At 30.2% G+C, this 13,080-nt stretch overlaps 1 protein-coding gene across 4 annotated transcripts in view; it reads left to right on the top strand.

Annotated features, from left to right (window-relative positions):
- LOC106466697 (mitogen-activated protein kinase 14-like) overlaps positions 1-13,080 on the top strand; it is a 65,413-nt gene that overhangs the window by 32,623 nt on the left and 19,710 nt on the right. For 2 of the 4 annotated variants that reach the window (XM_013927005.2, XM_013927020.2), the window contains exons 9-11: positions 9,481-9,560; positions 10,750-10,828; positions 11,484-11,657. In XM_013927005.2, coding sequence (XP_013782459.1) covers positions 9,481-9,560; positions 10,750-10,828; positions 11,484-11,657 — 333 coding nt within the window. Of the gene's footprint in view, positions 1-7,400; positions 7,481-9,480; positions 9,561-10,749; positions 10,829-11,483; positions 11,658-13,080 lie in introns of all 4 variants that reach the window. The other 2 variants (XM_013926997.2, XM_013927013.2) reach the window with 1 other exon arrangement.

Consider the following 13,080-nt stretch of genomic DNA (forward strand, 5'->3'; position numbering starts at 1 on the left):
AAAAAAAAAAAAAAAAAAAAAAAAAAAAAAAAAAAAAAAAAAAAAAAAAAGCTGACTGTATTTTCCAAGCCTGAGAGAGGGAGGAGACTGGTCACTGTTCTTCAACTAAAGAGATCATTCCTGTATACTCTTCATTCTTTATCTACATTAGATACTTCATATAGCATAAGTAAAGCAAAATGATCTTGAACAAAAATGCTAGATAGTAATGGAATTAATCTAATTTACAAAACTAATACTCAAATTTGCATAATTTATTTAATGAATGTTGTACTCACTTTTGTCTGAGTAACAATGTAAACAAAAAGAATAAAAAATATTTTTTCACACTGTAAAAAAAAACTTTGTTAAAGTAATGCCAACTGTTAAAAAAGGCTTAGTTTGACCAGATTTTTGATTTGTTTTTTTTTTTCTGAAATTTTATATTTTTTGAACAATGTTTTGTATGAACTATTATTTATCACTGGTCTGCAATAATACACTGGAAAAGCTTCAGACAGATACAGTATCTAAAACTTCTTGTTTTCTCATGTGTTAAACATATTATTTTGTTGTAATTATAAATGTGTTATTTTTCTTTCATTGCTTTATTTGTATAGCTTCTTTGAGAGAGAGAGAGAAAAAAAAAATTATGCATTAATTTAATCTTCTCAGGACTGTGTGATTGTCTGTGTAGGCCAGTATCCTCTTAGTTGTATTTTATTGAATAGCAATTTTACCAGTCTTCAAAATCTGTATACAGTTTTAGATCAAAATGGGTGGATTTGTAAGTCTTTCAGTTTGAGATGAAATTAAATATAAGTGGATATCTATTTTTTGACAGAGCCTCTTTGAAAAGAATATGTATAGTAAGCTTGGTATTGCATTTGTACAAGTCATGCCAAAATGATATGGGGGGGGGGGGATAAATTACTTGAAACCTTTTATAACAAGTAAATTTCATTATTTGACAAAACTGTTTATATATGGGCCTTCTTTAAACAAAATGCTGCATATTTATCAGTATAGTGCCAGTGACAGATCAGTTTTGTCAGAAATTTCATATACTATATTTTTCATTTATATTTAGTTGCATATTTTATGGTTTTTAACAATTATATATTAGGAGGTTACAGTGCAGCATGTACAATACCCAATACACGAATTGACAAAGAACTCTGGTAACATTAAATATTTTTTTTTGTAATGTTGTACATTCTTCCTACAGCTGCCAGTTAAACTTTACTGGGCTCCAGTAGACAAAAGAATTGTAATAATATTGTTGTATTAACTTAAGTATGTCTTTTACTTTATGTCTGACTTGGATATTTGTGTATATAATTTTGATTTGACGTTTAAGAGACATACACATTTTAAAATGTTCCTGTGCTAGAATTCTAGGAATACAGTGAGCAATGTGAGAAAAAAATGTATGTGTCCAATGGGCAAAGTGAGTGTAATGATAAAACTTGTCGTCCTGGGCAGTGGACGATACGAGTTACACACACACGCACGCACACACACACACACACACACACAAACATTTTTAATAAAGTTTTATTATTTCTCTCTTTTAGAATATATATATATATATATAAGATAATAAATAAAATATTTACTGTTCCATATGTTATATTTACAGTTTTGTTTGATGTTTTAGCATTAGATCAGTAAACTATGTATTTAGAATCATAAAAATGTAATTGAAACAACTGTTTGTGCATATTAACTTCTTACTACAATATACTTTAAAAGAAATGTATGGACTGAGGGATCTCATGCACATGTTCAAGAAATTGTTATTGTGAGCTTTGTCCAGATGCTTTTAGGTAGTTTAGGCCTTTTGCTGTTTTGTGTTGCATACATACATTGGTATACATACAAGTATTAAAAATATAGTTCAAGTAATTTTTGTTGGTTATTTTTTCATACAGTATTTTTTGTTATTGGAAATATATTGAATAAATCATTAAATACTAAGCCAAATACCCAGCACTGCTCAAAGTCGGGATTTATAGTTCCAGTTGAGCTTGTAAGTAAATTGTTTTTATCTTAGCTCATCTGTGAGTTTTGATTCTCTGCAAACTTACTTATTTTTGAACACTAAATTGAATCTAGACGTACACTACATATTATTTATTTTTAAAATGTTTTTGTTGTTGTGTGTGTGTAGGTAAAATGCAATATTTTTTATTTATTTCTCAAGTTTTACAAAATTTTGACTATAAAGTATGAAGTATTCTTAAGGGTAAAAACTTGTTTTTTTACTAAATCTTTGTTGATTATTGTTTAAGTGCAGCCTAGGTGTTAGCACTGAGTTGGCAATCCAAGGGTCTTGAGTTCAAGACATGGTGCTACAAAGCACACTTCCACTTTCAGCTGTGGGTGTATCATGAGAGTGACAGTCATCTTTACTATTCAGTTAAGAGGATCTGTTTCAGGTGGTGGGTGCTGCTAACTGGTTGTCTTTCCTTTGGTTCTCAGTTCAAAATTGGGAACAACTATGTTTGAAGCAAAGGAATCTCTGACCTGGATGTTTAGCCCACTGTGTTATAAGGTGTTGTTCAGGTGAAAAAAACAATCAATTATATCTGCATTTTCTCTCATGTTATTTCAGTTTTATTGGTTTTAATTTTCTTTAGAGGTGTTTTTAAGTACCAAACTGTAATTCAAATATTTTTCTATCTTGCTCTTAACTTAGTGGAAAATGCTTATGTTGATTTGCAACGAGTAACAAATATCACAATATGAGGACCAAATTCTTGATCTGTTGTTACTTGCGACATGAATGCTTTATGGTTTAACCAACTCTTTAATCTGATGCAACACTAGGATGTTAATACTGTGAGACTGAATACTATTATTGAGTCAAATACATTTTTGGAATATGATTTTTCCAGTTATCATTGTTTTTCATTATGGCGTATTTCAATAATGCAAGTTATTTAGACACCCAAACATGTAAGAGTGAGGTCAAAACTTTGTATTGTGAGTTTTGTATCAACTAATTCTGTGAGAATTAGTTTTTTTTCTTAGTAGTGAGAGTATTGTTTGATATCTGTGTACTCTTTATATCAAAAACATTACTTCTTCAGCTAATACATGTATGGAAGTGTTCCTTCCTGTAAATACTTATTGAACATGTTACCTACTCTACATTTGTTACCCGTTACAAATACAGATTGCTGGTTCATTAGTTAATTCTGATTGATGAGTAAAGTTAATGAAAGTAAATAAATATTATTTATTAATCCTTATTCTGATTTGTAAATGACTCACATTAAGTTGATGAAAATTTTACTTCACAGCATTAAGTTGATGAAAATTTTACTTCAAAAGGTTAATCTAATTCACACTGTAACAGATGTTCATGCAATTTGATAATAGCATCTCAACTGTTACTGTGCCTTTTGTATCACAGCTGACCTGAAGATCTCTGCTATGGAGTTAAAGAAAAGCCTCATTAGCACTGGATGTAGTAAACATAGTGTGGTTGACATATTGTTACAAGTTATTTTTTTACATTCAGTCATAACTTTTTAGGGTTCAGCATAAAGTACTCTAACTGAGAAGATATCACCTAACAACAGTCATTTAAACAGAGATGAATATAAGCCAATAGGAGAGAAGTATCTCCTTGCTAGTGATTTAAATTTTTTGTAGTTGATTCATCAAACAGATTCAAGTACTCGTGGAATAGCCAAGAAGGGAAGTAGAGATCCAGTGCACACCTGATCCTCCCGTGTCTAATGACTAAAAAATAACCAGAGATTGCACGTTGCTAGAACCGGCTTTAATCCCTTAGAGATTGTGATTTAAAAGATTTATGATAAACCATTTAAATATGTTAATGGGTTTGTGTATTTGTGGCTCATATTAATTAGAATAAGCATGAATTATTGTTACTTATTATATAGTTAACATACAAGTAGGGTAGAGTAAGTAATCAGTCTAAGAACTTCAATTTTATATAGGAACAGTCCATATAAATAATAGACCAGCTAGGTTGAGTGTTTATTTTTTGCACAAAATCCACTAGTGTATTTGGTGAATGTGTACAGTGAAAGGAACTGCTAAAGGCTATCACTGCTATATTGTTTAAAATAATGGAAACCTATAGGTTTGGATGTTTGTTTTTTGATTATAGTTTCTAAAATGTTTTATTATTCTGTCTCTGCTCAGCCTGTATGTTTTTCTCTTATGAGTATCATGACATAAGCAACACATAACAAATTTTTTGTTATACAGTTGCCTCTCTGGCCAGAAGCAAAAGCTTTATGGTTATAACCAGGGTCATGGAGGTGTGATGGAAAAAGTCATGTTTATGGGGGCAGTATCTGATATTTTAATTAGTATTGTGAACATAAAAGTAATGGCAAAAGGTGGGGCTAATCTACTGCCCATTGGATTTTTCATACTTTCTTTAAAAAAAGTCTCCAAAGTAAAAGTTGTTTGTGAAAAATTAAGGTATTTAATATCATCTAGACTAAATTAATAAGTGGTTCTTCCAGTGAAGTGTTTTTCTGAGAAATTAAGAAAGCTCACAATATTGTTTTTAATGGAAATGTAACTCTACAGTGCTTGAACATCCACACTGAAAATTATATTTCCAAGAGTTACAGTATTAGGAAAGTCTCTAAGATCTTTCATATTAGTAGGGATGAAGTCCAAGAGTTGAGTAAGAATTGTTTCTAGTGGCCAAGTTAATCATTCACTCGGATTTCTAGAGATAGATGCAATAGGATGTAAGAGAATATTCAGTTTGTGCTATTTTGGAAAGCCATATCATGGAGGCCATGTGGATTGTTCTCAGAAACATTTAAATTCCTAGATTGATAACTTATTTGTCCTACTTTTAACCCTATATTGTGTTACAATAATTTATGCTTATTTTAACAATATAATGCATTGGTCATACGTGTACAGTACACCAATGAATATAATGTATTTAGATGCATTGTTGTAAGTCTTTTGAATCACACTTTTTAAGTGACCACAATAAGTATTAGCAACTACAAAAAAAAAAACTGGTAAAATATAAATACTAGAAAGGAAATGCTTCTCTTCTATTGGCTTATGCAAATTTTTGTTATACGATGTCAATCATTTCTGGTTGTCCTTCAGATTTCTTATACTTATTCCTTATATCTATGTATAGCACCTAATATAAGCTGAAACATTATGCATTAAAATGAAAATTATTGTATATGTTTGAGAGGAACTGTCTATTTTATCTGTAGTTTTACTTTCCATTTTTCTAATTTACATTTCAGTTCTCATTTTGTCAGCCTGTACCTCAGTATGCTTATGTAACTTCAGAGAAACGGTTTTAACTTTGGTATAGATGTACCTGTGAAATCAGAGGAGGTCTAATTAAGACTAATGTTGCCATTGACTTCAATTTTAAAATAAGTAAGATTCTGTTGAAGAACAAATTTAAAGGTGTAACGTTTCTTTACATAACTGAACTAGCTAACATGTAAAAAGCTAAAGAATATTCCAACTGTAATTTTAATTTTTGTTGTCATCAGTTTAGTGTGCTTTTATATACATTGTTTATGCTTAGTGTTCTTGATTAGTTCAAGTGTACTTGGGAAAGGTTTTTTGTCATTTAATAGAATAACTAGAATTGGATAATTAAATATTAAGTTAGAGTAAGTAAAAATTCAAATTTCTACCTTTCGTATGAAATGAAAGTTTCAGGTTTCATAATTTTGACTTTGTTCTATAAACAGAAAACTGAAGTTTTTTGTTTAAACGAAACAATTCAACATGATTAGTTCATCTGCTTAGTGATATGAAACATTCTTATATTTGGACTGAACAATTTTAAACATATCAACTGAAAATTGGTCAGTGCTTTTAATTAGTTCAGTATGGATTTATCAAGAAGAATGAGATGGCTTGAGTTCTGTGAAGTATCCCCATCAATAGTTCCCTTGGACCGAGGTGAAACTATTTATTAATTACTGTAGATCACTCATAAGACTAGTTGTCCTTTATGATAACTCTTCCCTCTTTGGGATGGGTTACACATGACTATTGGGGAAACCTGCCTATAAGACAACCTTGAATTGGGGTCTGTTTCTTCTTAGGAATGCACATATTTAATATTTTGTCATCTCATCACATTGAAAACATTTTGCTTGGACAATACAATTTATCTGTGATAGGTGTGTGTGTGAAGTAGTATCTACCACATGTACACAAAGTAATAGAAATAATTCAAACTTAGAACTAGCAGTAAAATATTATATCATACAAAATTACATTAATAACACATAGTTGTAACAGTTATTTCAGTTATATGATACAATGCTTCAAACATGTACCTTACCAATACAAATTTTTTACTGGCCCACTGTTTGCATTATGGCTAAGAAGTTTCCTATAAAGGAATGACCTCACATAAAAGAATCCCCCCTCCTCCACCCAACTAAATAAGGAAAATTTATTTTTAAAAAATGTCTTATGGTAGGTGAAAACAATGGTGATATGTGACTGTGAAGGCCATTCGAGGTGTAATTACAGAAACTTTTTAAACTAACTTGGTAAATTTCATATAATACTTTTCTTACCATACCACTGAAAAGAAAGACATAAATGTATAGGCATATGCAAAAGTTACTATTTTCTGTTGGGTATCTAAATACTGCTTTGTGCTAATTGTTAAATTTCTCTTTTTTTCTTTAAGTTTCTTTTTGTTCTGTGGCTCCTGTTTCATTTGTTAATGTGTCTTGCCAGTTGTTGCAAACATTTCAGTAATGTGGTGTGATTTTAATGAACTACTTTGTGACATATTTCCTTTTAATTTGTTTTTTGTATTTGAGTTTTTACATTGAACTTTCATTGTAATTGTTATATATATGTTAGTTGTGTGTTAAAAAGCCTTCTGGACTTTTGTTGGAAGGATTGTGTGTGTGTGTGTGTGTGTGTGTTTATATTGCACAAAAAGCAGTACAGTATTGGTAAAGCAAAGTTTTTCTATAGGAAATAATAACTATCCATGGTTGCTGTAGATGATTCAGCAGTGTTGTTAGTATGGTGAGTTGCATGGACTTTAATAAGATATTCAATAGTATGAAAGCGTGTATGGGATGGCATGTACAATGTATCTACCTTTGTGTTAGTTTGGTTGTGTCAGGTTAAATATTTAAATGAAGTTGGATGACTGTGATATCAACATTCTATGTAATTTAAGGTGACATTTATATTACAGAAGAATTTTTGTCAATCACTTTGACCTTTCTACAGTGTAAAAAGTGCAATATAACAAAACACAATGGAGAAAAAAAAAGGTTTGTGTGGTATGTTAGATTTCATACTTCTAGATACCACCATATTTATGTCACTGGTGTAATTGCATTTCTCCTGAACATCCCATACCTATATTTTGTGAATTTCTCCTTAATGCCTTGCAGACATTGATCAGCTTACCAGAATAATGGGCCTGGTTGGGACGCCTGATGATTCTCTCTTAGCCAAAATTTCCAGCGAAGAGGTACCTGTTTAACACACTTCCTGTATTCTGTCTTGTTTAACACTCCTTCCTTAACCTGTGGTTTTCATGCATGCAGAAAATTACCTTGCAATTTTGAATGAATAATACTGATTATTTCATGGAATTTTTATCTGTCTGTGTATCGCTGGGTGATCTTATTCTCTGTGTGTGTGTGTGTGTGTGTGTGTGTGTGTGGATAATAACTTCATTGTGGAAGGCTTTTTTATCAGATCAAACGTGAAATGAAAGGGTTTCAAAACCACAATATAAAATGTGTTGTGGTCCTTTTTACTACATTGCAAGAATGAAGGTTTTTGTGGCATTTGAATGAAGATCATCTCAAAAATTACTACAGTGTGATAAGGTATGGTTTAAGGTATTTTAGCTTTTAAGATTTTTCACTTTCTTAGCTTGTACTTTTCAAAGGTAAAGTTTTTAACTATTTTTTTGTTGAAGTATGAAAATGCCATTGGTCAAATTCATGATTTGATTTGACTGAAATTATTTTCCATTTTTATGTTACTGAATTGCATGTAATTACTTAAGTTATAATTGTGCTTTTTAGTTGGATTTATTTACTAGTATAGCAGCCACAATTTTATTATGACAGAGAAGAACCTTTTACAATTTGAACAATGAATTCTTATTATAAAGATAATAAACAGTTATCTTGATAATAATAATTCATTGTTCAAACTGTATAGTTTGCTTAAATGAACTTTCCAACTGTTAAATACAGGTATCAAAGTTATGTGAAGTAAATATAATTTAAATCTTTTGGAATTTATGTAACAGATTATTTATATATCCGCAGCAAGTATATACATACATGTGTTTAAAAAAGAGAGAATGTATATAGCTCAGATACATGAAATACATTATATTGTCTCTTTAGCTGAAGGAAGGATAGCATTTATTCAAGCATATTTTTGAGTGTGCTGTATAACACATTGATGTGTACCTCATTTTAAACTGGTTATTCTGCTACAATAATAAAAAGTGAAATGAAATATGGTACAAAAGAATCATTAGTTGTTATCCATGAATTTTTTGTGAGAAAGGTCTAACAGACTTAACACTAAGTAACTAAAATTTAGTGGCTTATTTCTTTTATACACATGCATGCACACTCATGGCTATTGTAGTTGTATTCTTTATATGTAGTTCTGAAACTTGGTTCTTTTAGCTTTTGTTTGGCTGTAGTATATATACTTACAAAACTCTCATACTAAACATCAATAAAGCCAGACATATACAAGTAAAAAAAAAGCATTGCTAATGAAAATTTTAGATTTAAAATTTTAAGTTGTTTTCGAGCTGTATTTTAAACTTTTTCTTTGCTGAATTATTTGGATATCCCACCATATTTATTTCAAATTTATATACATGTATGGATCATTGCTGAAAAGTAGCAAAAACTTTAAACTTAATTTAAAGCTTGTGTGTGGTGCATCCTTCATAAGTGGAGTTTACATGTTTCCTTTAAGATTTTGAAGATAGATGTATTTGTTTCTTCACCACAATGAGAGGCACTAAAGTGAAATAATGATGTAACAGGCAAGCTGCTGCTGCTGGTAAACTTTATGTAATGTCTGTCTATCTCAATGCATCTTTGTTATTCTTATGACCTAAAACTTTATTTGAGATAAATTTATACTTGCACGGGCAAGCGCACATGCACACTTGTGTAATCTGATACCTACTTTCCTTGGTTATTATACTTTCAGCTTCTTCCTTTTTTTAAGCTAACCAAAATTCTCAGTTATTGTCATTAAGAATAAAACTAGGGTTGGATTAATAACTGATTAACTTTTCTATGCAAAACTTAATGCTAATTCAGTGTAACAGTTTAAATGGTTTAGTTTATAACTTTATTTAAAGAATAACATTGTGATGACAAAATTTATAGATTGAGTTTTTTTTGCATGATTATCTAATTGTTAGTTGTAGAAAATATCTTTCTATCTAGTATCTGTTATTCTGACCTTAACACATAGTAGATATTGACCAACTAATGCGAATCATGGTGTTATGTGGGACTCCAACCCAGGATTTCATGAATAAGATTACTAGTGAGGAGGTGGGTTAAAGTGTGCCTTTAATCTTTCTGTACAGTCCTTGTATGTTCTGTATCATAGTGGAGGTGGTTGCTATAAACCAAAATAATGACTTGCATTCTGTTTACACCATTTCATTATACTAGTATGATTATTCATAAAACAGTGTTGTAGCTTAGTCAAAAAACATTTGTTTCTTGCTTAAGCAGTATTAAGATGATGGTGAATTTTAGGCATGGATTAATATTTTTAAGAGCTGTTTATTTTTCTAGACTATTTCTGACTTGATGTACGTGTATATCATAATTTAAAAAAAAAAACTAAACTTTGTGAAGACATGGGTTATGAATTGTTGAAAGTTCAAATTAGGCTTAGCTGTTCCAGTAGATGAATGTAAAGGCTGCATAGTCAACACAGATTTGTAACAGAATACAAGTTTATTTTGAGTGATTTTTTTTTTTCATCTTTAAATTGTTAGATGCCTATATTCATTTTTGCTTCCAAGCTTTTATATCTTAACTTTGGAGACACCATTGTAAAAGCTGTTAAGGCTACAGAGTGAGATACAGTTAAGCATCTAGATATGATAATAAAACACACTAATGCATTTTATCAAAGGTTTATTTGTATTTTAAAGCAGTGGCAAAAATTTAGATACAAACAGTGGTTTTCTAATGTTGAAACAATTATGTTCTCCCTACTTTAAGTAGGAGAGTTGTTTCTGACATATTAGATAGTCGTGTTTATTGAGTTGGTGATGATAAGCTTCTTAAATATTATAACTCTTATTTATTTATTTATTTATTTATATTAATATATGTGTAAAATATAAACTTTTAACTGTAACTATAGCCTTTTTTTTTACATAGGCTTTCTGAAAAAGTATTTTTGTGATCAGAAGGCTTTTTTTTTATTATTATTTTAATCATAATAACCATATTTTCTTAATTCTTGCCTTATCTGTTGGACTAATGGGATGTTTTTTGTTTTTTTTCACTTGCTTGTTTATTCTTAAACTAGATGACACTGTTATCCTGAGTTTGCAGTTGTTTTAAACGATTTCTTCATGTAATGTAAATTATTAGATGGAACCAATATCAAAATATATTTATCTTGATGCTAACATAGAAATGCAAGACGTGCATTGAAACATTAACTTCTGTTTTACATTACTGTTTTATATTAGTTATATATTAGATCTTTTTATTCTAGGCCAGGAATTATATTCGCTCACTGCCTGTCATGAAGAAGAAAAACTTCAGAGATGTCTTTAAAGGAGCTAATCCTAATGGTAAAATTAGTTATTTGTTTAAGGATTAATTTTATTTTGGTTTTCTTATAATTTATTTTCAGCAGAGTGATTTTCAGTAATTTAATGGAACTTAGGTGTGGTAAGTACAAGAGCTACATGTAACTCGGGAAGGGTGAATTCTTAAGTAGGGTTTGTTGTATACTAACAACATGAAAAGAACTGTACTGGCTTTTAAGAGTCAAGGTAATTACAAAGTGAAGATCAGGATGTCTGAATGTTTCTTAATTTATGGTCTCTTAACTCTTTAAACCCATAATGTTTTGCACTTTCTTATAGAATTATTTTCATAATTTCCTAATAATTATCACCATACCTTTATAAAATTTCAATTTTTATAATTTTGTGATAAAAACATGGTTTGTATTTGTTTTCAGCCAATGTTATCAGATACTGTCACCATCTAATGGATAAATCTGGAATTTTGGCTGGATGCTGGTAGTGTCTGCTTGGGTTTGAAAAATGTTTTAAAACCTTTTAGATGTCAGTTGAAGTTTAAAAAGTTGAGGTACACTTGATTGTCAGTATTATTCTCAGATATATGTAGTACTGTAAGTAGGTTTTAGTTTTGTTCTCAGATTTCTTGTTGGTCTTTGTGACAAGTTATTGTATTGATCATTTCTATTTTATGTATCAGCAATTGATCTGTTGGAGAAGATGCTAGAATTAGATGCAGACAAACGTCCCACTGCTACTGAAGCATTAGCTCACCCTTATCTTGCCCAGTATGCTGATCCAAGTGATGAACCAGTTGCTGAACCTTATGATGAATCCTTTGAAGACAGAGATCTTGCTGTGTTAGAGTGGAAAAGTAAGTCAGGTTTTTTTTGTTTTTTTTTTCAATCGGCTATCTTGAAATAGTAACACCTTCATATGTTGTTCTTTTTTATCCATCTCTGTCTTCCCAAGTTTTCAGTCTTTAAAACCTTTCAGTGGTTTAATTTAGTAATGGTTTTTCAAAATTTAACCAAGAATACTTTTTATAGGATTAAAATGCTGTTTTATGGTTTTTACCAATAACTCCTTAATGGTTTTTCAAACTTTTAACTAGTAGTACTTTTTCAAAGTCTTGACCCATGAGTACTTTTAAATTATAATACAGTACTGCTTTATTATGATTTGATCCAATAATACTTTCTTATGATTTGATCCAGTAATAATTTCATAATGATTGAACCCATAATGCATTGTTAAAGCAAAAATTATTAATACCTTCTTAAGGTATGAACCAATAATAGTTTTCAAAAGTTTAAACTACTAATGATGTACCCAAGTTAGAATCGTCAGTAGTTTACTAAGGTTGAAACATTTTTGTTCTCCCATCTTTAGCTGGTAGAGTAAGTTTAAACTACTAATGATGTACCCAAGTTAGAATCACCAATAGTTTACTAAGGTTGAAACATTTTTGTTCTCCCACCTTTAGATGTTAGTTATTTCTCACACTGTAGAGGTTTGAATGTATTTGTAATCATGCTCACTGCCCTCAGTTTATGCTGCCCTGATGCTGTAGTTGGTGTTCATTGCTACTTACAAGAGTTGGTTAATTAACTCAGTCTATATAATTGATTACCTATAAGCATTAATTATATTGATTAATGTAATGGAAAATAACCAGCTAGTGTCTCCACTTATTACTGTTTTAAATTATTCTACTATCCATTAATCAAAATACTGCCTTTATGATTTTTCATTAATTATTTTCAATTAATTCAAGTTTTTTTCAGTTTAATTGATTAATGTCAGGATTCATGAAAATAATTAAGCAATAGGGTTTTCGATTGTTATCATTTTCAGTCATTCCAACTATCCAATTAATCAAGTTATTGCCATTATGTTTATTTCTTGTTAAACACAAAGCTACACAAGGGGCTTTAGATGCCATGCTTACAGTAGGTATTGAAACCAAATGTTTAGGATTATAAGTTTGTTTTTAGGTACCTTGTGACAATAGTCCATTAGTTGAACATATTCAATTAGCAAATTCACTCATCTCCCAATTTACAGTCTTCACAGAAGATATGCTGATATTATGATCATAGTTTGAGCTTAATTAATACAAACTTGTATATTGAAATATCTTGCTTGGTTCATCTGCATTTTGTTACTCCATATGTCTCTCAGTACATCATCTTAATTTGTTCACCTGCATTTGGTTATTCCATATGTCTCTCAATACATCATCTTAATTTGTTCACCTGCATTTGGTTATTCCATACGTCTCTCAATACATCATC

The sequence above is a fragment of the Limulus polyphemus genome, unplaced genomic scaffold (assembly GCF_000517525.1).
Source record: "Limulus polyphemus unplaced genomic scaffold, Limulus_polyphemus-2.1.2 Scaffold75, whole genome shotgun sequence".
NCBI lineage: Eukaryota > Metazoa > Arthropoda > Merostomata > Xiphosura > Limulidae > Limulus > Limulus polyphemus.